Genomic DNA, 25,273 nt, shown 5'->3' with positions numbered 1-25,273 from the left:
AGAGGTGCTGAAAAAGCCCCAAATATCCACAACCAGGCCCCTGTTAGGCGGAACGCATGCCGGAAGCCTGGATGACGAGTGGATTTTAATATGGCTTTGTAGAGACAGTTATGGGGAAAGGTGGGAAGGGTGCTGTTGCACCTGTGTCCTGCTTGTGGGCTGCCTATTTGGGCACCAGATGCCCAAATAGAATGTTGCTGGACACGAGAAGCCCTTTGGTCTCATCCAGCACAGTCCTGCTTATGGCGAGGGACTGAGAGGTCACCTTTGCTCTACTTGGGGAGGCCTTTCGCAGGGCGTGAAAAATCCCAGGGACCTGAGAAAGACCGTTTGATGCTAGAAAGAGCAACTGGACAGAAATTGGGGCCTGGGAGATGGTGCTCTTTCCTTGGCCCCTTGGCTTTTGGCCCCAGGGTTGTGTTTGTGTGTGTGTGTGTGTGTGACTTTAAAAACTCAGCTCCCCTGGAGGCGCTGCGCCTCCATGCAAGGTGGCCTTGTGACACTTTTGAGGAAATGAGGATTGCGATTGGCTGGTGCAGCGACAAAGCCTGCTGACATCATTTCGGGGGAGTGCTGGAGCTGGGACGGGAGCCCTGCTTCTTTCAAACCCGGAAGTCCTGCCGAGGGAGCTGTTTTTGCAAATCTTGCTCCTAAACCGAGTGCGGAACTTTGCGTCTAAAGCAAATGGCAACACGGAAGGAGTTTGTTCCCATTTCCCTTGCAATTCCCAGCCAAGGCTATGGCAGGCCCCGCTTTAGAAAAAAAGACCAAATGCCAAAGCCCGGACGACACCAGGCGGTGGTGCTGTTGCTGGCAAGGCAGGGGTTAATGTTCAGCTTGAAGCATTGCTCTCACTTTGGTCACAGGAGCACCTGGAGCGGATGCCCAGGTGAGACACAGATAGAATCATGGAACAGCAGAGTTGGAAGGGGCCTATAAGGCCATCGAGTCCAACTCCCTGCTCAATGATAAGCTGACAGGTGTACCTGTCATGTGTGACATAGGAACTAAAGGTACATTCAAGGAGCCTGGAGAAGGAGCCACTGGGCTACGGTGGGCAGTTTAGTCAAGAACCTTCCTAGCTACCTTAGAGCCATCTCTGAGCCAAACAGTCCAATCTTCTGTATTGCAGGGCTGGACAATTTGTATCCCTCCAGATGTTTTGGCCTACAACTCCCATCAGCCCTAGCCAGCATAGCCAATGTTGAGGAATGATGAGAGCTGTAGACCAAAATATCTGGAGGGACACAAGTTGCCCACCTCTGCTGGATCGGGACATGCAGAGTGAACTGGCTGCCAACAGTGCCAGTCTGGATTAAATGTACATTGATGGTGCTATATAAATAAATAATAATAAATAATAATGTGTGCTATATTTTTATCCCGCCCTTCCTGGGAGCAGCTCAAGCTGACTTACAACAGCCCTGGGAGGTGGACTAGGCTGAGAGGGAGGGAGGGAGGAAGGGTCACCCAGCATGCTCCTTGTCCGAGCGTTGCTTTGACTGGGTACACTAACCACTACACATCACTGCCTATCAAACACATTCTAAGACAGCCTTCCCCAACTTGGTGCCCTCTAGATGTGCCAGACTACAACTCCCATCATTTCCAGTCAGCATGGCCAGCTGAGTGAGCCATTCCTGCTTACCTCTGAGTAGACATGCAGAGGCTGTCCTGCTTACTCATAAGTAGGCCTACTTCTCAGGCCTACTTTGGGATGCTATTTGGAACCGTTGCCAAGTAGTTCAGTTCTGCTTACTTCTGAGTAGGCTTAAAATCGGCAGCGTTCACATTTTAGGCTCTGCCTTTGGCCACAGACAGAACGCAGCCCCCCCACCCCAAGACCTCGCCCAGATCAGAATTCGGGAAAAGGTGCCCCCACGCCCATTACGTAGGCAGCCTCTGCACATCCCCAGCTGACCTCCTTCCCTGTAATCCTTGCAGGCGTGGGCCGGGGTTTGAGCACAGGCTTCTGCCGGCTGTGTCACGGGAAGTTCTCCTCACGGAGCCTGCGGAACGCTTTTGGGAAGGTCCCCGTGATGGGCGAGAGCTCCGAGAAGCAGCGGCGCCTGGACCAGGTCTTCTTCACGGATTTCCAGCGGCTGGTGGGGGTGGCCGCCCGGCAAGACCCGTCTTTGCCCCAGTTTGTCTGCAAGAAGTGCCACGCCCAGTTCTATAAGTGCCGCAGCGTCCTCAAAGCCTTCATCCAGAAGGTGAACGTCTCGCCCGCGGGACACCTCAAGTCCCCAGGAAAGTAGGTTGAGCAGCATTCTCCCCTCTCAGGTGTCGGGGGGGGGGGGTTGGTGGCCTGAGGTTTATCGACAGCCACACGCTCACCTGTGGCCAGGAAGAATGACCTGCCATGCAGCCAGTCAGACACTGGTGGACCTAGAAGAGGGATGTGTCACAAATGGGTTGGCCTAGTGTAGCACATTGTGGGCTAGGAACTTGCGTGGTCTTATGTGCGAGGCCAAACAGCCTAGGACAGCTGCCCCTCTTGCAGCTGAAAACAGCTACGGCGCAGAGCAGTTTGAAATGGCCACCCTTTTAGATAAGGACCGGTCTTCTCTGGGCGGCATCTGAACTGTGCTGCATTCTGTTTTGTGTACAGGAACAATGTTGTCCAGCCTCCGTTGCCTGCTGCTGCTGCTGCTGCTGCTGCTGCTGCTGGCGAGGTTCCTTGCTTGGGTAAGTGGGAGGATTTTGGCTCTTCTGCATTTTATTCTCAATGTAGATCATGGTTGCCATGTTTTTCCCAAAGACAAAAGGCCCTTCCACTGTGCTCACCTTCAAATCATGGGATTGCTGTTGTTTGCCATCTAAAGGACCTCTTAATGCAGGCTTCCTCAACCTGGGGCGCTCCAGATGTGTTGGACTGCTGGGGCATTCTGGGAGTTGTAGTCCAACACATCTGGAGCACCCCAGGTTGAGGAAGGCTGCATTAATGAATTGTGGAAAGAGCTGAAGAAGGGGGGAAGCCTTGTAAGGATGTGGGTTTTTTTCTTTAAAGTAGAGATGCCCATATTTTTAAATGAAAACTGAGGTTTCCAGGAGGCAGGACTCAGTAACACCTACATATGGTACTGTAATTAAATATATACAGCCGTATTTATATCCCGCTTGAGCTTTGGGGTAAAACACGCATGAACTTTGAATTTTTACGATTTTTAAAAAAGAAATAAGGAAACGAGCAAAAAGTGAGGACTCTGTTAAAACTTTCCGGAAGTTTTCCAACACTCTTCTGGCAGCCGTTCTCACAACATCAGGCCGATGTGTTGAGGCAAGTCAGCTCCGAGCAATGGCTGGCTGTTGGGTGGGTCCATTCTGACCCACGTTGTTATCGTAGTCGTTGTGATGGTGACTTGACTACAGATGCAGATGCTCAGACATAAAATCCTCATGTGCTGCTTCTCTTCCAAATCCTTCTCCAAATAGAAAATGGGTGTGATTTTTTTACAGCATTTTTACCCCTCTTGGCTGTCCAAAAAAGTCTCCCAGAGCAGCTTACAGAGATTAGTCATGAGACAGTTCCTGCCCTCACGTTTATAATCTAAAAGACATGGCACAAAAGGAAAAAAGGATTGGGAGGGAGGAGGAAAAACTCGGGCACCACTCCTTGGTTTCAAAGTTCTCATAGATGTTCTTTCAGGTAGGGAAGAGCAAAGCAAGTTCCTGTCAGCTCTTCCTTCTCTGGCCGAGGTATGGGGCTGGCTTGGACTCTTCCTTGCTGTAATGTTCATCCTGGGAGACGGGGGTGCAGCCTGCCAGTGCTTCCTGGTTCTCTGGCTGATGGATGAGGCCAGAGTCTGGGGTCCCAAGAAACTATTGCCAAATGTTTAAGTGCTTCCAGACATGGTTTTAATGTGCAACGACCCTGCCTCATTCACGGAATTTAACTGGTGTGTGTGTGTGGATTCCAGACATTATTATTATTATTTATATAGCACCATCAATGTACATGGTGCTGTACAGAGTAAAACAGTAAATAGCAAGACTCTGCCGCGTAGGCTTACAATCTATTATTATTTATTTATTTTTATTATTATTTATTTATATAGCACCATCAATGTACATGGTGCATTATGATTTTATAATAAAATCATAGTAAAACAATAAGGAGGGGAAGAGAATGCAAACAGGCACAGAGTAGGGTAAAACTAACAGTATAAAGTCTGCACATCATTATCTGCTTGAAAGTCTCCCATTTTCCTTCAGCTTTCTCCAGCTTTTATCTTACTGTGGGAAATCTGTTAAGGAAAAAAAGATGGGGGGGGGCTGCAGAAGGGCCTCTGGATCGCTAGCGCTCAGGCCCCTCTGTCTGGAAGCACCCACAGCTATTCTGGAACAGGCACAGCTAGATCCACTACAAGACCAACGGTTCTGTTCAGCATTCTCAAATGTGTTTTTTTTTTAATTAACTCAGACAGGCTGCTCTTTCCTTGAGTTGGGGATCCGATCCCCCTTGGAATGCAGGCGGAGTCCCTGCCGGCACGCTATTCTGCCCTTTTCACTGCATATGACTGGTCCTCCCCCTGCCCTCTTTTTCTCCCTGCGAACAGCAGACCTGATCACGTCTAGCCCCCAGTGCCTCCGCAACTTGGTGATGTGGACCCACAGCCACGCCGAGAGCTGCCGGACCGCTCCGAGCCTGCAGAGTGTGCTTTCCTCCGAGTACTGCGGGATCATCCGAGCCGTGTGGGGCTGTGCAGACGGCCACGACTACGTCATGAGCACGGATTCGGACTGCAGCGCCTTGCTGGTGGAGAACGCCTTGGCCGTCAAATGGGAACTGAACAAGGGCGCCGCGCGGCCTCCGACGGGCAACGGGGTGGGTGCCCAGAGCTCGGGAGCCGCCGGCGCACCGCCAGAGCCCCAGCACGGCACCGCTAGGACGGCAGCCGGCCAGCAGGCTGCTTCGCCTCCCTTGAGCACAGAGAGCCAGGCGCCAGAGAGCCAGGATTTGCCTACCTTGCAAGGGCCCCCCGAAGCGCCTGTGCAGGAGGAGAGCTTGCCACAGCCAGCCTGTCCTCTCAATGGTAGCCCAGGTAAGAGAGGTGGCCTAGAACAGGGGTGGAGAACCTCAGGGCCGTGGGCCAAATCCTGCTCTCCCCTGGCATTCCCCAGACGGCCAGTCGTTTGTGGGCTTCCCTCATCTTCCACGCTCCCCCCCCCCAGTTCTAAAAAGCTGATCTGCCTTCTCCCAAGGCAGGAAGAACTTAAAGCAAACACAAGCTGGTATTTTCAGGTCTTTTTTACCCCAACGCCTTTTGCCTACCACTGGAATGCGACCCCCGAGAGCTTCTCCCAAGAAGAATTCAGTCCTCATACTGAAAAAGGTTCAGAAGTCTTAGCCTAGAGTCTAACTCCTGGTTTCGGCCAGGATCCAGGGTCGCAACCTCATGTAGACCTATATACACGCAGACCCGCGAAACAGACCATTTCTGGTCTTGCAGAAAGGGAGTGATAGCCATTCAAACCCTTTGGGAATTAATGTTTAAGAACCTAAGAAGAGCCCTGATGCTGGATCAGACCAAGGGTCCATCCAGTCCAGCACTCTGTTCACACAGCAGCCAACCAGCTGTTGACCACAAAGCAGGATATGGTGCAACAGCACCCTCCCACCCATGTTCCCCAGCAACTGCTGTACATAGGTTTACTGCCTCAGATACTGCAGGTAGCACGTAGCCATCAGTAGCGTTCTCCAGGAATTTATCCAGCCCCCCTTTAAAGCCATCCAAATTGGTGGCCACCACTACAGAGCTGAGTGTCAGCACATCCGTTTTATAGCCCAGCTGTTCTCTTTGTTACTTTCAATTCCCACTCCGTTCACTTGGTTCCCCACCCCTTGCCCAAGCCAGTAGTCTCGGGTGTCAAGGACCGTTCGTGCGATAAGAACCACTCTGCAGGGGTTGTGCCCCCCCCTCTGCCTTGTGTAACACTTGACGTTCCTCCTCTTCCTAGGACCGCTGAGCGAGAAGCCACTTCCGTCTGCAGCATCGGATGAGCGGGTAAAAGACGAGTTCAGTGACCTTTCTGAGGGGTGAGAGAAGAGTGGGTTTGAAATGTTGTCTTTGCAAGCATGAAAATGATTGTCGAGGGATCTCATCCCTTACTGAAGGGGGCCAAGACACTGGCGGTCCCTTTGGGGAGGTGGGGTCCGGGGCAGAGGCTGGCAGAAAGGTGGCTTTTACAACGGTCGGTGACGTCGTTCGTCTTGTAAGTACAGCTTGCATTGCCGTCTTCGGTGTTTTGAAACGTTCCCCAGTGAAACTGCGTCACTGTACCTCATCTTGTCTGTGAATGTGAGAAGCACAGAGCGGCTACTTCCCTTCGGTTCCACATTTATATGCGCTCAGAAAACCCACCTGGGTTCTTTTCTGTTTCTTGCTTCAGTCAGATCAACCAGCTGGATCCTAGTGTAGTCAGTACTTCAGTAGTAAAATTTATTTATTTATTTATTACATCTATACTGCCCAATAGCCGGAGCTCTCTGGGCGGTTCACAAAAATCAGAGTTGCTGGAGCTCACATCTGCCCAGAGACCGTAGCTGCTGTCCTGGAAGCGCTTTTCTGGTACTCCTAGCTGCACAGGGGCTGGCTATAGTCACTGAGTGGAAAAGGTTGCCCATTCATGGGTTTTCCCAGGCCTGAGCTTGGACATTGAGGCTGAGCCCATCGCAAACTCTGACGATACTCCTTCCTGGGGAAGGGAGACTGGGATCCTGTTGGTGCTCATACATTGTTAGCTGAATTGCTGAGACACCGATTAGCCAACGCTCCCAGGTGCCTCCTTGCCAAAGCCTGGAGCCATCAGTTCGCCCTTGAAGCCAGTGGGCCCATTGATGCCTTCCCTCAGGATAGAGTTATATAAGACATCGTCAAGAGCCTGGGAAATAGGTTCACCGCCCTCTGAGCATACCGGTGGCCACGGAGCAATGAAGAGCAGACTTGCCGTTACAGAGGAATTTGCCGATGGCTTGCCAGCTAGTAAACTCACCCAGATCGGTGATGGTGGTATGTTGCAGATAAAAAGTCACCTTCCTGGCACGGACACCGTTTTTCCCTTATTGTTTCTGGAGGAGCCTTGCCATCCACCGGGGCATTGCTGACCTCCAAGTTCAGCAGGGATCGTAGCTCAATGGCAGAGCCCCCGGCTTTGCATGCAAAAGGGCCCAGGCCTAGTCCTCGCTATCTCCAGTTTGAAAGGAATCCGTAGCAGGTCTTGGGAAAGGCCTTCTTCAGATCCAGGAGAGCAGCAGCCTGACACAGGACCCAACCGCAACCTGGTGCCCTTCATACTGCTGCTGTCATTGGCCATACTGGCTGAGAATGATGGGAGTTGTAGTCTAACACATCTGGAGGGCACCAGGTTGGGGAAGGCTGCAGCAGACAATAGTGGGCGAGAGATTTGACTTGTCTTAAGACAGCTTCATGTGTCTTAAGCTGAGAAGCCCAAATCTGCACATTTACACCTTGAAAAGGTACTTTAAATGATTCAGTGGTACATTTCGGGGCTTTGATAAGATCAGATGTGTTCTTTTCAGTGATGGGCTGGGCTGGGTTGGGGACACGTACAAATCTGTACAGCCATTGGCAGTCGCTCCAAAAAACATCCCTTGGAAGTCATTCAAGAATCCCCCTCTGGTCTCAAAACCTTTGGCAGGCACCACCGTCAGTTTGGAAACTGGTCCTGGCAACGATGCGAGCTGGAAGCCTGTTTTTGGTTTTGTTGTCTTTAAAACCGCCTGAATGCTGCCTTCCACTTATTCGGGTGTTGCCTGAAAAGCCAGACTCCTGGGGATCCCTTCCAGCCACACAGTGAGGCAGCATCTTTGCTTGCCTTGTCGTGGCAGGGGGGCGTCTGGCCACGGAGCTGTGCCAACGCCTTTCGGAGAAACGGAGCTGCGTGTTCCCTGAATTCCAGGCAGCTTGCAAGACTTCGCTCCTAGGTTTGCAGCGCCTGCTCAATTGCTCCCCCTGTTATCCCTATGAACGCAAAGCAATCGCTCCCCCTCGCCTTCCGCTTTAGAAAAGGGCCTGTTTGCTTTCTCAGTGACTCCTCGAGCGACGACGAGAACGACAAGAGAGCGCGATCTTCAGACGACTCCTTCGAGCCTTACCCAGAAAAGAGGTAGGGGGCCTCGGTTTCTCCCGCAGGGGCCCAGCTCAAGACAGACGCGGGGGCTTTCTCTTAAAGGAATTTTTATTTTTATAAATTCAAAATGGTTTTTAGGCCACCGTTAAGGGTGGAGTTCAGCCTCCTGCCTCCACTTCCACACTCGAAGAGCAGAGCCACAAATGTTCTTCCCTCCTTCCGTTTTGTTCCTTGTGTGAGGAGCAAAAAGTTTCTCTTTTCTCCGCAAGTATCATAGCGTTTATACCTATTCAGTTGAGAGGCAGTGACGGTTTTGTGTCCCTTCCCCATAAGGGTGCCCAACAACAGAAAAGCAGAAAGCAAAGACGCGAAGTTGGAAGAGCCCAAAATAAGGAAGAAGCCAGGACCTAAACCAGGCTGGAAGAAGAAGATCAAGTGTGAAAGGTAACGTGCCCCAAACTTCAAGAGGTGCGAGACCACCGGAGCACGGGGCGTCCTCTCACCGGTCTCATGTTTTCTTCGGCTTTTTCAGGGAGGAGCTCCCCACTATTTATAAGTGTCCTTACCAGGGCTGTACAGCTGTGTATAGAGGAGCAGATGGCATGAAGGTACGTGCAGACCGGCGAGGAGCCCCTTCGCTTGCTCCCAGTGCAAACGCCCCTAGTCGGGACTTTATTTTCAAAGCCACGGGTATTCCGTGACGGTACAAATTTGGCAAGCAAAACATGACTAAAGACGCCACATTTCCTTCCAATAATGAAGTTGTGGCATTTGCTAACATGCATGAGAAATATCTAACTTTAAAATTAGCCCAACTCTTTATAACTTTTTAATTGGCTGACAGCATTATTTTGTGGGAACTTTCCCTATTTCATAAAGAAAAGGGGGGGGGGGGAAGAAACCCGGGCTTTTAATTAAAAAGGTTCATATACAACAGCCTTCCTCAACCGGGGGGGGGGGGGGGCGCTCCAGATGTGTTGGACTGCATCTCCCAGAATGCATTCTGGGAGTTGTAGTTCAACACATCTGGAGCACCCCAGGTTGAGGAAGGCTGATATACAAGATCCCAGTTTTACTGATTAAAAGGATACAACTTCCTCCTTTGTGGTTCTAAACCTAGAACTGCTGTCACAGGTGCGGGTTGTCACCGCAAACCTGCATGGAGGAAGCGCAGAGCAGGGAGGAGACGACCAAACTGCCCTTTTTTGCGAACCTGCTAGTGAACGTGGGGTAGCCAATAGGTGTAAAAACAAGCAAGAGTCTTGTGGCACATTAAAGGCTAACCAATTTGCTCTAGCATACGTTTTCATGACGCCGTCCACTTCACCAGATGCATGCGGACAGTGTCCCCGAAAGCTTATGCCAAAATAAAGTTGTTAACCTTTAAGGCACGGGTGCCCGACCTTCCAGCCTTCAGGGCTGCATGTGACGCTGGCTTAAGCCCCCTCCCCCTCCAGAGAACTGTATGAAGAGCTCTGGCAGAGGGAGTAGAGGGTCTTCTCTCTCCCCTCCCACTGTGGTCCTGGTTTTTATTGCTCTTTCCTCATCGCTAGCATTGGCAGGAAGGAGCGATCCGTGAGAGGACTTCTGGGCTAGCAAGGGGAGCGTGCAGGCAGCAGGGAGTTCAGTGGTGGGGATCAGGGCACCCTTGACGGTTCACGGTAAAGGCCTTTGGGCCGCAGCCTGAAGCCCCCAAGGTGCCACAAGCCCCTCCATTGTTTTCGCTGCAGAGAACTAACACACCCCACCCCCTCTGGGAACTATTATAATTTGCATGAAGCTAACCCCTTCCTCCTCGGATTTAGAAGCACATCAAGGAACATCATGAAGAGGTGCGGGAAAGGCCCTGTCCACACCCGGGTTGCAACAAGGTGTTCATGATTGACCGGTACCTTCAACGTCATGTGAAGCTCATTCACACTGGTATGTTGCGCTCACAACAGACAGATGGGAGCTTTATAAGGAAAGGAGAGGACTGCCCTGCTCGGAGTGATGCATCCCAAATGACGCATCCCTCTATTCGGCCCTGGTCAGGCCTCATCTTGAGTATTGCGTCCAGTTCTGGGTGCCACACTTCAAGAAGGATGCAGACAAGCTGGAGGGGGTTCAGAGGAGGGCAACCAGGATGATCAGGGGTCTGGAAACAAAGCCCTATGAAGAGAGGCTGAAAGAACTGGGCATGTTTAGCCTGGAGAAGAGAAGGTTGAGGGGAGACGTCAGAGCACTCTTCAAATACTTAAAAGGTTGTCACACAGAGGAGGGCCAGGATCTCTTCTCCATCCTCCCAGAGTGCAGGACACGGAATAACGGGCTCAAGTTACAGGAAGCCAGATTCCGGCTGGACATCAGGAAGAACTTCCTGACTGTTAGAGCAGTACGACAATGGAATCAGTTACCTAGGGAGGTGGTGGGTTCTCCCACCCTAGAGGCCTTCAAGAGGCAGCTAGACAACCATCTGCTAGGGATGCTTTAGGGTGGATTCCTGCACAGGGCAGGGGGTTGGACTCGATGGCCTTGTAGGCCCCTTCCAACTCTGCTATTCTATGATTCTATGAATGACAATAAAGAATGGTGTGGTTATTAACCTGCTTGCAAATTGTGTAAATCACTCAGCTCCATAAACACTTTTTTGTACGGTCGCCTTGAAAGGTTTTTTTTTTTACCTAAAAACCCCTCAAAAGTGGCCTGGAAAATTTTTAAACAAATAAAAAATAATAATAGATGGGGTGCACCGCAAGTGCTTTAATCTTACCAACTTCTGGGAGGAATGGAGGAAACTCCCTTGGGGTATTGCCCAGCCTTTCGTTTTGTGATCCACTGTAGTGAGTTTTTCATCTTGGTTCCATTCTCCAATTGCAGAGGTGCGGAACTACATCTGTGACGAATGCGGCCAGACGTTCAAGCAGCGCAAACACCTCTCCGTGCACCAGATGCGCCACTCAGGAGCAAAACCTCTCCAGTAGGTGCACTTGTTTCTTGCCCATTTACGGACAGGTTGCATCGCTTTAATGGGGTGCACAGCACTGTTGCTTCAGGTTGTGAAAAGCAGCATGTTTATGCCTTAATTAAGGGGGGGTGAATAAAGGCCACTGAGAGATGCACTATAAGGAGAACTTACAAGGGAGAAGTAACATTTTAGGCTCTTGGATTGCGGTTTGTGTGGGGTGGGGTATTCACATGTATAGCCGTAATGAGGAAGCAGCACCCCTAGGAACGGTGCTACTGTATCCAGGCGTTTCGCAAAACATTTCCTGCAAACAGTAATAGCCTTAAAGATGCACAATTACCTGTGACTGGTCATCGTTCCGCCACAGAATGGCAAAGGACCCAGGGCTGCCCCTTTGGGGGAAGTTTGGCCTCACCTGCCCTGAAAGATGAGATACGTCCAAGATGGTAGAAAACACCATTGCAGGTGGGCTGCGCTGGAGTGATGGAGAATTAACTCCATAAAATTATGTCTAGTAAAAGCGCCGATCGGTACAACAGGACCGACTCCTGTTTGTAACAGAAAGAACAGTACAGTGTCCCATTATACCAGAGGTACCAAACCTCAGGCCCACGGGCCAAATCCAGCCTTCTGGAGGTCCCCAGGTAGCTACACACCCTTTCCCCTTGATCGCCGGGTGGCTTCCCAGTTTTTTAAAAGGTTGAAATGCCTCTTCCAAGGCTTTAGTGACTAGCAGGAAGAGCCTGAAGCTACCAGAGGCTGGTATTTTGCCCCTCGCCCTCCCCCTCTGCAGCTGGAACGTGGCCACTGAGTGCTTCTCCAAAATGGAAAGTGCCCCTCAGGCTGAAAAAGATTAGACACCACCACCACCCGCGCGTATTATAGCAAACATTGTTCCTTTTCCGCAGAAGAGTTGGCATCAGAGCCCAACCAGTTTCCTGAATTTTTGTTCCAGACATCCAATCTTTAGTCTAGAGGCCAGTTTTTCCCAGATGTGCTACCAAATGCAGCTCAGAATTCAGGGTCCCAATCAAACAGGTAAATTCTGAGCGCGTTCTGACTCACCTGCCTGAAACCCAGGCCAGGGTTCTTCTTCTGCCCAGGCCATCAGCTGGCCCTTCCCAGGGGCAACCGCCCACTCGCCGCTGCTTCTCTTCCTCCAGGTGTGAAATCTGTGGGTTCCAGTGCAGGCAGCGTGCGTCCCTCAAGTACCACATGACCAAACACAAAGCAGAGACGGAGCTGGAGTTCGCCTGCGACCAGTGCGGGAAGCGCTTTGAGAAGGCCCACAACCTCAACGTCCACATGTCCATGGTGCACCCCCTGACCCAGACGCAGGACAAAGTCAAAGCGGCTGAGCCCGAGGCCCCACCGGACGCCGCTTTGGAGATTGCCGAAAGCCAGCCTGTAAAAGCTGAACTGAGCACCCAACAGGAGCCCACCTGAAAGCGCAGCTGGAGGGGAGCACCCTGGCCCAGCCTGGCGGACGCCGCCACCCTCAAGGGGGAGTTTTACATGTATGTTTCAATGGGTTCTCGGAAAAGGGGCTTTGTGGAAACCACTTCTGCTTTGCTCATGAAAAGCTTTCCATTGCTGTGATGACGCTCTCTCTCTCTCTCTCTCTCTCTCTCTCTCTCTTTTTGCTTGTGTCCCACATGGTGGCAACAGTGTCTTACAGAACATCCGTCTTGCCAAAGGGAACAGGTTTGCCCTGCCTTTCCTCTGATGGGGTGATGATCAAGGTCAGAAAGGTGGCACACCTGTTGTAAAGGTGTGTAAGCCCATAGATACAGACAGCGTGGCTGTCAAGATGATGGAGCCCCAATGTAAACCCAGACAATGTGTTTTAAATTAAATCCCAAAGCCAATCTAAAAACAAAAAACAAAACCAGAACATTTGTAACTTAATTTTTATTGTTACAAAGTCATGGTTATGCTTGTAATAAATTATTTACACAATACCGTGGGCAGATTAGGCCCTGGGACGCATGTTTACTTTTTCTGTGAGTGTGTGTGCGTGTGAGCGTGCGCGCGCATGCACGGAGGTGGAAGGCCAGCAGGCCACTCTGCCCAGGCTGGATTTCAGCTATTAGAAAAGCAGCGGTTCTTCATCAAACAGATCCCCGCCTGCACTGCTGTTCTCAAGCGCAGCCTTGATCTCAGGGTCCAGCACTCCGCAGAGGTCCAGTAACTGGGAAGGGAAGGAGAGGCTGGCGTCAGAGGCCAGTTGCTAGAATATGGCTCCTCCCTCTAAAGCAGCCTTCCTCAACCTGGGGCGCTCCAGATGTGTTGGACTACAACTCCCAGAATGCCCCAGCCTGGGGCATTCTGGGAGTTGTAGTCCAACACATCTGGAGCGCCCCAGGTTGAGGAAGGCTGCTCTATAGGAAAGCGATGTTTTGTTTTAAATGCTGCATTTAAAATGCATTCAACGGCCTCTCCAATATAAAACTGACAGGGGATGACTTCGCCAGGGAAGTGTGACGTGGGGTTGCAGAATTGTAGTCATTGCCCTGACAGACGCCCCCAAATTTCTGAAGTTTTGAGCTGGCAAAAAGACCTTCACTCACCTGCTGGATATTGGAAACGCTCCCTCGAGGGCACCGGGGGATCACACAGAGCAGGAACCGCCGTGCTCTCTTTATCAGCGCTAAAGAATCCTCCTGAGGAAGACAAAAGCAGTTCAAGCAACACCGCAGCTTGTTCTCACATTAAGAGCCCTCCTGATGAGCTGGACTACAACTCCCATCATCCCAGGACAGCATGGCCAAGGGCACCACATGGAGAGACCTGACTCTGACCTGAAGCAGGGTGTCCTCTCCAAGCGAGTGCCCTGGACTTGGGGATTCTCCAGCCTCCCCAGTGGGCAGGTAACTCCAGTACCGGTTGGCCACTGTGTGAACGGAAGTGCTGGACTAGGCGGACCCTTGGCCTGATCCAGCGTCAGGGCTCTTCTGATGTTCTTATGCACTCCAGCAGCTAGAAACCTCTTCCTAATGTTTAACCTAAATCTGTCTCTGCTTTAAACCCTTGCTTAGGACAGTTAGGGTGAAGAATTGGGCCCCCTGAAACTAGCCTTATTCAGACATCTTTCTCTGCAGCCTTTAAGCAAAAGGCTAGTTTCAGAACATGTGACTTTATTTACTCCCTGAAGCTAGCAAAAGGGGGTGAAATGCAAAGCTGATAAGCACGGCTGCCGTCTTTCTCCCTTTCTCACACACTCGCTCCACGAACGGACCACTGAGCCCTCATCTGTCCCAGGTCTGCCAAGTATGAGCTGGCAGAGTCCAAATCATGAGTCATGAAAGTCAACACAACAGGTAAATATACACTGCGGACAGGACAATTAGGAAGGAAAGAGGGTGGTGGCGATGGAAGGAGCCGAGGACCGACACCACAACTGGCTCACAGGCTCACGGGCAGGCAGCCTCCCTTCTCGCTGGCTCGGTCTTGCCACGGTCGCCCCGTCCATAAAGAGCTGCAGCAACTGCGTGTACATGTCAATGGCAACATGCAGAAACGTTTGCCCTCCGATAAGCTGTTCCGGGTCAAAGGTGAAGAGGAGGCTGATAAAGAAAGCACAAGTTAGTGCTCGGAGCAGGCAGAACGTGGCCAAGTCCCGCTTCCTCCTGACTTCGCGTAGCCACGCCATGCTGGAGGCAAAGTGATATCAAGCCTCTTGGACCACACTACTTAGTACGTGAAAATTCAAACCAGGGGTTAGGAAAACGGAGGATGGGAACAGGGGCTGATTCTTTCTGCCAGGACAGCCTTGGCAGGACTGGAGGGGGATTTTTAAGGGGAAGGGGCACCGGGACCCCCAGGTGCTGATAGAGGGGTGTGTGATCTTCAGGTGCTGGGTGGGCTGGGAGAAGCTCACCCCCTTGTGCACTGCTTACAGACCCTGGTGGCATCCGCCTAGTTGTGGCAGAAGAGCTGCTGAGGCAGGGGACCGTTCCCCAGACCCCAAAATGGCAATTCTTGGCTTGTGAAGTCAGCTTTATTTATTTATTTATTTATTTGTTACATTTCTATACCGCCCAATAGCCGGAGCTCTCTGGGCGGTTCACATTAGACTTCGACTCAGGGTGGAAGAGCGCTTGGGTGAAGCAAAACGGGATTAAATCCAAGGGAAACTGATGAGATCCCTCTAAGGGCAGGGAAAGTGGTTACCTATTATTATTATTATTATTAAATCCTCTGTCTTTTTAAACAACACCCAAAGTGGCCAATATACAAATCACAAACACACTAAAATACCAAAATGCAAAAGTTAAAGGCATTTTTTTTAAAAAAGCAAATCCATAAAATAGATAGCAGCAGAAGAAAAATACTTTCTTCTGAACTTGGGGATATTGCAGGGTTGTTGTTTTTTGAGAAGTGCTACTGGAAATAAGATACTAATTGGCTAAGCCAGCGCTGAACTGCTTCCAAACCAGAAGTTGCCCTTACAAGTTCCTTCTCTGACCATTTCCCACGGACCTGGATTTCCTCAGGAAGTAAGTTTGTTACATGCAGAATGCCGTTCTAAAATTTACCTATAGAAGGCAAATGGCAGCAGCCTCAAATGTTGATCCGACACAGCACCACGCAGGATTTGACAAGGGTCCTGGCCTGCAATGCCAGAAGAGACAGGGATCTTAGTCAAGCAGCAGCAGGTCCATCACACCTTAGAACAGCCTTCCTCAACCTGGGGCGCTCCAGATGTGTTGGACTGCATCTCCCAGAATGCCCCAGCCAGCTGGCTGGGGCATTCTGGGAGTTGTAGTCCAACACAGCTGGCTGGGGCATTCTGGGAGTTGTAGTCCAACACATCTGGAGCGCCCCAGGTTGAGGAAGGCTGCCTTAGAATCATAGAATAGTAGAGTTGGAAGGGGCCTAGAAGGGCCAACCCTTTCTCACAGCGCTGCTATCAAGTGTACACCAAGAACTGGAGTGGATGTAACGACGCCCGTACCTTTCCCCGCGGAACTGAAGACTGCCAGCCAGGGCCCGCTGCGCCCCTCCAAGCACCGGAGCACCTTTGAGCTCCAATCCAAGGCTTTGTGAGCATCCAGTCCTTCCTGCAAATTGCAAAAGAAATGCACATGAGAGCCCATTTGGTTTGGTTCCTGCCATCCAAAGAGCCCCTGGGAACGGCAGCCCTTGGGTGGCTCTGAGGAAACCACGACCTCTCAGCCTCAGTTTGCTCATCTGTAGAAACGAGGTTTATACGAGCAACCCATTATAGCACAGGCATCCTTTGAGGACAAGCGTCAAACAGACTATTGTGCTTTTTAAATGATGCCAATGTTATTTATTTATTATTAAATTTATATACCGCCCCATAGCCGAAACTCTCTGGGTGGTTTACAAAAGTTAAAAGCAGTGAACATTAAAAAGTATACAAAATCTAAAAACATCAAAAATATAAAAACAACAGAATAAAACAGTATCCATTTAAACAACAAAATTTCTGGGGTCTATTAAAAACAAACTCAGCATATGTTGTTAAATGCTGTTAAATGCCTGGGAGAAGAGAAAAGTCTTGACTTGGCGCCGAAAAAATAACAATGTTGGCACCAAGGAAGCCTCATTGGGGAGATCATTCCAGGATTGGGGAGCCACCACTGAAAAGGCCCTCTCCCTTGTTGCCATCCTCTGAGCTTCCCTCGGAGTAGGCGCTCGGAGGAGGACCTTAGATGTTGAGCGCAGGGTACGGGGAGGTTCATGTTGGGAGAGGCGTTCGTCAGGTATTGTGGTCCCAAGCCAGGTAAGGCTTTATAGGTTAAAACCACCACCTTGAACAAAATTGAATCAAGGTAGCTCCTGTGAAAGTCAAACAACAATGAAGGACAGGACATCAGACCTTCCTCTACTTCCCTGCAGCAGCAAGCATGCTTGGAAAAGGTGGCCTTACCTGCGGTGCTACTCTCGTCGAGATGAGATCCATGACTGAAAAGAAGAGGAGGAACACCAGGAGCTGCCGGTTTTAAAACACACAAAACACGCACCGTATAAGCTATTGTCTTGAAGTTCAAACACTGAGTCCATCTCTCAGAATGCCCCATGCCAGCAGGTCAGCGCCTTCCTCCGTGTCATCGTGGGCACTGCCCCGTGGTTGCATTCGGCTAGAACTCAAACACACCCCACAGAAGGTCCCCCACCCCACCTGAAAAGCATCCTGGAGGGGAAGTTTCACAATGTAACCTCTTACTTGTTCTGCTCCAGGCCCCAACCGCTTCAGCATTTCTCCTGTCGTTTCATGCACCGTTTGCTGTTGAACAGTAAAATGTAGGAAGGCAGCAGAAATCCATGGTGTGTCAGAGACCAGGGATGCTGCCTCTGATGAGAGGAAGCTAGATGGGAGAGCCAAAACAGGGGTCAGGGAGGAACACTCTAACATCGTGAGCGCCAACTGGTTTTTTGTGGCTTGAGCTTTCGTAGAAGATGGACTACTTCATCAGGTGCAGGACCTGGCTGAAAAGGTGAGCTGCTTTCAAGAGGCCGCTTTCAAGAGGCAGCTGGACAACCATCTGTCAGGGATGTTTAGGGTGGATTCCTGCACTGAGCAGGGGGTTGGACTCAATGGCCTTGTAGGCCCCTTCCAACTCTGCTATTCTATGATTCTATGCTTATACACCTAGATCTACGTCAACAGCAGACTAAACCAAGTTTATCAAGGTGAGAATAAAAAGTAATAGATTTCAACCCTGACTTTCTCCCCAAACTTAGAATCATAGAATAGTAGAGTTGGAAGGGGCCTATAAGGCCATCGAGTCCAACCCCCTGCTCAATGTATGAATCCACCCTAAAGCATCCCTGACAGATGCTTGTCCAGCTGCCTCTTGAATGCCTCTAGCGTGGGAGAGCCCACCACCTCCCTAGGTAACTGGTTCCATTGTTGTACTGCTCTAACAGTCAGGAAGTTTTTCCTGATGTCCAGCCGGAATCTGGCTTCCTGTAACTTGAGCCCGTTATTCCGTGTCCTGCACTCTGGGAGGATCGAGAAGAGATCCTGGCCCTCCTCTGTGAGACAACCTGTCAAGTATTTGAAGAGTGCTCTCATGTCTCCCCTCAATCTTCTCTTCTCTTCTCCAGGCTAAACATGCCCAGTTCTTTCAGTCTCTCTTCATAGGGCTTTGTTTCCAGACCCCTGATCATCCCGGTTGCCCTCCTCTGAACACGCTCCAGCTTGTCTGCATCCTTCTTGAAGTGTGGTGCCCAGAACTGGATGCAATACTCTAGATGAGGCCTAACCAGGGCCGAACTTACCTCCTCATAGTCGGGATGGGAGGCATGAATGCAACACCCAAGCTCTATAGCTGCACAGACACAGGGTTTCTTGAACTTACCCACTAACTGAGGACTGTATCTCCCGAAGGCTTTGCAATCCCGGTGCGAGGGGCGCTCTGAAGAGTCTCTTCCACTCTGAGCAAAGCACGGGCTCCAACCTCTGCCACCACCGCTTCATTGAGCCAAGACAGGAGAAGTCAGCCACTTTTTAAAAATTGCACTTCTAGATCCCACTCCTACATAGGACTTCTCCTGTCCAAGGAACCAATCAGATCTCCCCCTTCTTCACTTATTTAATAAACGTATAATCCATCTTTTAGATTTTTTTAAAATAGGTGGCTTAGAATAATATATCACTTAAACAATTTAGAACAATATACCTACTGGGTCTACAATTAGCCACTTTTAAGGTGTTACAATGTGGTTGCACCAACAGCTAATAGGAAGTTTTGGAAGGCAAACGCTTGAACTTGAATACTTTAGCATAGGGTCTTCCCAGGATAGGTTACTACAGTTAAAAAAAAAATGGAGTGCACCTCAATAGTTTCCAAAAGATGCTAGCTTATTGGGTCCCTTCACAATACATTAGCAGAATTTGCATTGTATTTTGGGCCAAGAGATTTTAGAATACTTCCAAGGAGGCGATTAAACGATGAAATCAAGATCACGGGTCTCTTACCGCTGCAGAACAAAGGATAACAGGACATCTGGCTTGACACGATGTGAAAAGAGCCGTCACCTCCTGCGCAGCGTTATCACATTCCAAACTGGCGCTCAGCAGGCCCTGAAGGACAGCAAGGACATCTGGATGCAACCCTCTAGGGCAGCCTTCCTCAACCTGGGGCGCTCCAGATGTGTTGGACTGGGGCATTCTGGGAGATTGTCCAACACATCTGGAGCGCCCCAGGTTGAGGAAGGCTGCTCTAGGGCAAAGTAACGGCATGCGTCCCACTGACATGACGCCGCAGGGAAGCAATGGCTTCTTGAACCGAGCCCTGCATTCTTCTAAAGTACTTAGAAGCTGCATACAATGGCAATAGGACGCTGCCCATCACGACTGCCTAGTAACTCTGGTGCAGGGATGTTGAACCTCAGCCCCGCGGGCCAAATCCAGCCACATCTCCTTTCGGCTGACTGCTGACCATGCGGTGGCTTCCTGGCTTTTGTAGTTTCCCCTCCCTTTCTAAAAGCTTGAAATGCCCCCCCCCCAAGGTTTAGTGACTGGCAGTAAGAGCTTAAGTTATAACATGCTGGTACTTTGGCCCCGCCCCTTTTCTCTTGGCCCCGCCCACCACAGGAATACACACACCCTGCCCCCCCCGCAATCTGTGAGCTTCTCTGAAATTGAACTTTGGCGGAAAGCCCCCCCCCCCCCCCCCCCGTTCTTGCCATTTCACCTAAGCAATTCCCCCAACACTCCCTTTGGGTATCCCAGATACACCCATCAGTTCTTCTTCCGCTGCCTGACCTTATCATTGCCCTGTCTCAGGGGGGATCTACACATCGTTGTGAAGGCACTTGTGTGCGCCTGCAGTGCGCCCCGAAACTCATCGTGTAGATCCTGCCTAGCCTGGCCAGAAGAGGCGGAGGAGGAGGAGGAGGAGGCGGCCCCGCATCACCCCTCGCGGGGACGGGGCGAAAAGTTTCTGGGTTCAGTGGCTTCGCTGGGGAATCCAGCCGTGCCCTTGCCGCCGCTGCCCACCTCCCCGCCGGCCTCCTGCTGCCGGCGAAAGAGCCATCCGGGGCGGAGAGCTCGGCAGAAGAAGGTGGGGCGGCTCTTTCGCCGGCAGCAGGAGGCTGGCGGGGAGGTGGGCGGCAGCGGCAAGGACGCGGCCGGATTCCCCAGTGAAGCCGCCGAGCCCAGAAACTTTTCGCCCCATCCCCACAAGGGGCGATGCGGGGCCGCCGCTGCCGCCTCCTCCTCGTCCTCCTCCACCTCTTCTGGCCAGTATAGGGCAGGATCTACACGATGAGTTTTGGGGCGCACTACAGGCACACTCAAGCGCCTTCACGACGATGTGTAGATCCCCTCTCAGTTGCTCGTCTTCCACTGTCCTACAATAAGAAGCTGCAACAGGAATAAGCATAGGAATGGATGTTCACGTAATACCCTAATTGTTATCTCTTTCGCACTATCCCCACCCACAACTAGAGTGCACATCTGCTCTTAATACACAAGTAGATCGAGGTTGGGGAGTTCAGTTGCTTCCCTGTAAACAAGTCGCACGGCGGGAGACATGTAGGAGAGTAATGTGAGCTGTTACCCTGAAGAAATGAGCAGTGATGTCGTAAGGGAGCGCACAGCCTCTGGAGCAGAGATTCCTCTGTAACAGCATTTAAAGAGAGAGAGAGAGAGAATGAATCCATAAAGCATCGTAGGGGATGAGGAACACATTCCCCAGATACCCAGACGACGAACTCCAAGCCAGAGCGTGAACGACCAGGACACAGCGCGGCCCTTAGGCCCACGGCTAAGACTTCCCGTCCAGCTGCTGGCAGCACAGCTGCTCTCGGGGTGCTGCTGCGCCTGGGAGAGCAGGCAAGGCGTGAGAAGGCTGCCACAGAAAGAGGGCTGGAAGGCCCTTTCCCACGCAGTGCTGATCTCCAAGAAACAGTAGGCTAGAATGAGACGTGCAGACTCTAAAGATCAGCAGCTGGGATTAAAACCACAGTCTGCTTTAGTCCCCAGAAGCAGCTTAAATGAATCGACGACGACGACAACGACCCTTCTGACACTCCCAGACTGCAAAAGTCATAGTTTGCAGCCGTTACCGGGCGCCCCACTGTTCTTTAGGGAAAAGGTACACACCAGTTCTGTGTTTACAAAAGAGAAGAAGTCTTCACAGTCCAGAACGATTTTCTTTCCCTTCTGCTGGGTTGCGGTGAGGATCGATGGCGGGAGACCCAGGAGAATCCTGAACACAAAGGATCTCCTTTCAGGACAAAGCTCTGCCCTCCTCCTCCTCCTCCTCTCTGGCTTTGAGGAAGAGGGCGCTTGGTAATGCAGGGGGCAAAACCTCCGCCCCAGGGGTTCCCCAAACGGCCACACCCCCTTCCCCGCCCCCCAACCACTGACCATAGGGTGGTTTTCCCAGCTTTTGTGCATTATTCCCACCCCACCATTCTAAAAGGCTGAAACTTCTCCCCTAAGGCTCTTCCACTGGCAGTAAGAGCCTGGAGCTCCAATATGCCAGTATTTTTTATATTTGGGCTCCAACCCTTTTCCCTTCAGACCCGTGCACCACTGGGACGTGGGCCCCGAAAGCTGCTCCAGAATGGAATTTGGCCCTTAGGCCGAAAGAGGAGCCGCACTCCTGCCAAGCTGCCAACGGCGATCCGAACAGAAGCGCTGGAAGAACCAGGGCCAAGTCCGGACGATTCTTAATATTCTCCCTGCCCATGTTAGCGGAGCCCAGGAGAAAGTCGCAAGGGAAGTGTTGCAGCCCACGGACCTCTGTGCAGCTGTGCTTCTAACTAGCCCTGAAGTGACAAGGACTTGCCTGCAGTACTTACGTACTCACCTATTTTGAAGGAGCAGCTCCTGATGCCGGAGCAGCCGTCCGCCCACAGCGGATCCATTCCCCAGAGCTTTTAGCCTCCTCTGGAAAACCTGGAACAGGAAATACTCCTCTTCGTTGCGGGCGTCAAGTGGGGCTCTCCTGCGTTCCAACTCCAGCTCCAGCAGCATCTCCTACAATCGAGAGAGCAGCCCATTTATATATTCAAGGCCCTCCTTCGAGGGAGGCTCAGAGGACAGCAACGAGAGACAGCCTTCTCAGTGGTGGCTCCCCAATTTCGCTCCAATGAAGCCCGCCTGGCACCAACGTTATCTTTTTGTTGCCAGGTTAAAACTGCTCTCTCCTCTCAGGCATTGGGCAGCAAAGAATAAGACTTGTAATCCAAACAGCACGAGAAAGCAGCATGGACACTACACGGTCCCCATGTGAGCGCTGCATGATGAGGCCAGAAAGCAGCCTGCAAGGTGGAGTATTATTGAGCGTCATCGTCATTTCTTGCAGCTAGTTGGAGGCATAAACCAGGAGCAGAAAAGTATAACTGAGGGCCTCTGAGAAGAACTTGGGGAGAGAAGCCTCCATCTGCAACCAAAAGGGACTTGCTGGTGGCACATAGCACCACCTCTCTTGTCCCCACAACACACCTGCTTTGGATGAGGCCATTCCAAGTTGCAAGACTGTAAGCATGAAAGTGATTATGTGAACAATAGCTTAAGGAAGTAGGATTGCTTTTGCCTGGCCCACCCACCCTTTGGGGGAAATTCACTCAATAAAATTTACATGCGTAGTGTTAAACTGCAAATACACATGTTGGTATCTTGTTCTCCCTTATAAGGTAACATTCCAACAAGCTAAAAGTAGCACGTAAAACACCTTGTTTCCATGCACAAGTGCACATGCACCCTTGTCAACACGGTGTCTGGAACTCAGTCGCCAGCAGCTATCGCCAGCAGCTGACGGCAGGACAGATGGTCACAGGATCAACCAATTCTCCCACACTTTGACTGAACAATGTTGCTTTATGTTTTAGAAAGCACATTTGCATTTGGCATATAATTCCTTGCACTGAAAGGAAGTGTTGGCAGTGAAAAAGGCCAGCCCTGGATAAATGGGAAAAGATTAAAGGAGGAGAAAAATAAGTCCAAGCAGACGGTAAGCATGTACAGCTGTCTCACCTGTAATCTACAGTGGATATCAGGGCTTCCTCTCCCACGGGACATGGAACTTTCTGGGTTCTTTAGGTGATTGCATTTATCCAGCTCTGACCTGGAATTAACGACAATGTAGGAGTGGTACATCTGGCATTTGAAAACACCCTAGAAAATTCCAATATTAGCCCTACTCCTTTACCAGATTTAACATACTTCGTTATACTTAGAAAAGTCTCATTGATTTCATAGAATCATAGAATAGTAGAGTTGGAAGGGGCCTATAAGGCCATTGAGTCCAACCCCCCTGCTCAGTGGGTCTAAAGTAGGGTGATCCTATGAAAAGGAGGACAGGGCTCCTGTATCTTTAATAGTTGCATAGAAAAGGGAATTTCAGCAGGTGTCATTTGTATATATGCGGAACCTGGTGAAATTCCCTCTTCATCACACAACAGTTAAAGCTGCAGGAGCTATACTAGAGTGACCAGATTTAAAAGAGGGAAGGGCACCTGCAGCTTTAACTGGTGTGGTGAATAAGAAATTTCACCAGGTTCTCCACCTGCTGAAATTCCCTTTTCTATGCAACTGTTAAAGATACAGCAGCCCAGTCCTCCTTTCCATAGGGTCACCCTATCTAAAGTCAATCTACTAACATAAGTCCTATTAATTGCAACAGGACTTCTCTAAGTATGACTAAGTATGGACACAATCCAATGGAACTCCAGAAGCCAAATCTTTTAATAAAGTAGATCCTTTGGTGGGTGGGTGGGAGTTAAATAAAGAGGTGGAAAAATCTCAGTTGAGGTAGATGTTCACAAGCATTTTGTAGGTACAGTGGAACATATGCTTCATCCAGCTACTTAATCACAGACAGAAGAAGCAATCTAGGATTTGTTTTGCAGGGGTATCTGGGGCTTTGCTCAAACACATCAGTAGGAGTGACTTCGCCAGCATCTTTGTGCAAGGGAAACCGCCTGAGGACTGTATACCTTTGGCAGAAATCCAGGATGGTGCCAATGAGAATCGCGCACATCCCTCTCAGGTCTCCATCGCAGCCGCCAGCAGCAGCAGACTCTGGGAGATAGCGCTGATACAAAGCCCAGTAATGGAACTCCTGCCTGCGAAGAGGAGGCAGACAGTAAGCAAGCCAGCCAGCAAGCCAGACTTTCTGCCATTAAATCAAAAGCCAAAAGAGAGAGACTTGCTGGGGAAAAGCCCCCAGGTGACCCCCACTTAAGGCTACCCAAGTATGGGCGGACTTGGAAGCCAAGATGGATGTTGTCGCCCTTCTCACTGTGAACTGCCCAGAGCACTTTGGCTGTAGAGAAATGTAATACAGAAAATTCAGTACGTTCTCAGAGGTGACACAGAAATCACGATTTTTCACACATTTCTTAGGTGTCATTACAAATACCTGCTCTATCAAATCACGCAGTAATTTTTTTTTACTTCTAGATTTTACACACACACACATACACACACACACACACACTTACTTTTCAACAGTAAGAGGCCAGCCAGACATCCCCACCTTGAGAGGGAAGTATGGATGCTTCATCTTCAAACCAGGACTCCTTTGCAGGTGACCAAAAGAGCCCATTGAGTGAATGCAAATCCACTTTCCACACAGGCCCTGACCAAAATCAAAGTGAATCTGTGGCATGCCTTATGCCACGTTCTAATTATTAACAATACCCAAACGAGAGACTAGAAGGCATTCTTAACACTACTTGTAGAAACATCTTAATGGTAACCCAGGAGTTGAAAGGCTCCAGGGCTGATTTATTGAGCTGGCTGAAGGAAGCAGACTTATAACCAAGTGTGTAAGACTTTCCCAAATAGCTCTTGCCTGGTTGATACATCTACCAGGCCCGTAGCTCTGCCATTCCCAGATGGGACAACATTCACTACTGCTGTTGTCTGGTTAGGATGTGCTGCCCCACCTCTCACAAGCAGAAAGAAGGTCTTCGTCGGGATGGACTCCCAGCTCCATCAACACCCACTCTTGGAGAGTCAGCTAGAAGGAAGGCAGAGAGATTCAAGACAGGAGATGAAACAGAAACAGGGTCATTTCAGACACCTTGGACAAGTCCCCCCACCGCCACCATTAGGCCATCTGCTTCAGCTGTGGGGCATAAACTGAGGTGTTAATGACCTAGAATGCTTTAAACGGTTTGGGTCCTACATGCCTCTATGGGCCACTTTCTCCACCGTGCCTCATTGTGGGTATCATAATCAGATTATATTACTATAGGGTTGTATCCAATGGCATTATTCCACCAGTGGAAGGGAGA

At 50.5% G+C, this 25,273-nt stretch overlaps 2 protein-coding genes across 2 annotated transcripts in view; one reads left to right on the top strand and one right to left on the bottom strand.

The window, feature by feature from the left end:
• Positions 1-1,951: 1,951 nt before the first annotated feature.
• On the top strand, positions 1,952-13,002 carry ZNF276 (zinc finger protein 276). The gene is made up of 10 exons (XM_063141517.1): positions 1,952-2,254; positions 2,612-2,688; positions 4,563-5,045; positions 5,962-6,040; positions 8,053-8,130; positions 8,428-8,538; positions 8,627-8,702; positions 9,900-10,017; positions 10,954-11,053; positions 12,205-13,002. The coding sequence occupies exons 1-10, from the start codon at positions 2,040-2,042 to the stop codon at positions 12,485-12,487; spliced, it is 1,620 nt and encodes a 539-aa protein (XP_062997587.1). The 5' UTR covers positions 1,952-2,039; the 3' UTR covers positions 12,488-13,002.
• The window catches only part of FANCA (FA complementation group A), a 45,625-nt gene continuing 33,285 nt past the window's right edge, over positions 12,934-25,273 (bottom strand). The window contains exons 29-43 of the mRNA XM_063141412.1: positions 24,923-24,996; positions 23,969-24,097; positions 23,007-23,097; positions 21,838-22,007; positions 21,126-21,231; positions 20,581-20,640; positions 18,996-19,100; positions 18,376-18,488; positions 17,238-17,379; positions 16,941-17,003; positions 15,999-16,104; positions 15,580-15,655; positions 14,451-14,607; positions 13,612-13,704; positions 12,934-13,232 (exon numbers count right to left, since the gene is read on the bottom strand). Of these exons, the coding sequence (XP_062997482.1) occupies positions 13,131-13,232; positions 13,612-13,704; positions 14,451-14,607; positions 15,580-15,655; positions 15,999-16,104; positions 16,941-17,003; positions 17,238-17,379; positions 18,376-18,488; positions 18,996-19,100; positions 20,581-20,640; positions 21,126-21,231; positions 21,838-22,007; positions 23,007-23,097; positions 23,969-24,097; positions 24,923-24,996 (1,587 nt within the window). The 3' untranslated portion in view covers positions 12,934-13,130. The remainder of the gene's footprint in view (positions 13,233-13,611; positions 13,705-14,450; positions 14,608-15,579; positions 15,656-15,998; positions 16,105-16,940; positions 17,004-17,237; positions 17,380-18,375; positions 18,489-18,995; positions 19,101-20,580; positions 20,641-21,125; positions 21,232-21,837; positions 22,008-23,006; positions 23,098-23,968; positions 24,098-24,922; positions 24,997-25,273) is intronic.

This window comes from Elgaria multicarinata, chromosome 14 (assembly GCF_023053635.1).
Source record: "Elgaria multicarinata webbii isolate HBS135686 ecotype San Diego chromosome 14, rElgMul1.1.pri, whole genome shotgun sequence".
Taxonomy (NCBI): domain Eukaryota; kingdom Metazoa; phylum Chordata; class Lepidosauria; order Squamata; family Anguidae; genus Elgaria; species Elgaria multicarinata.
Note: the sequence above shows the minus strand (reverse complement) of the source record. Positions and strands in the feature narration are given on the sequence as shown.

Bases quoted from the DNA above. Each gene is read 5' to 3' on its own strand.
- ZNF276 (XM_063141517.1), top strand. From the start codon at position 2,040: ATGGGCGAGAGCTCCGAGAAGCAGCGGCGCCTGGACCAGGTCTTCTTC. The intron at 5,046-5,961 runs GTAAGAGAGGTG...TCCTCTTCCTAG, and splicing joins TCCTCTCAATGGTAGCCCAG to GACCGCTGAGCGAGAAGCCA. The intron at 11,054-12,204 runs GTAGGTGCACTT...CTCTTCCTCCAG, and splicing joins TCAGGAGCAAAACCTCTCCA to GTGTGAAATCTGTGGGTTCC.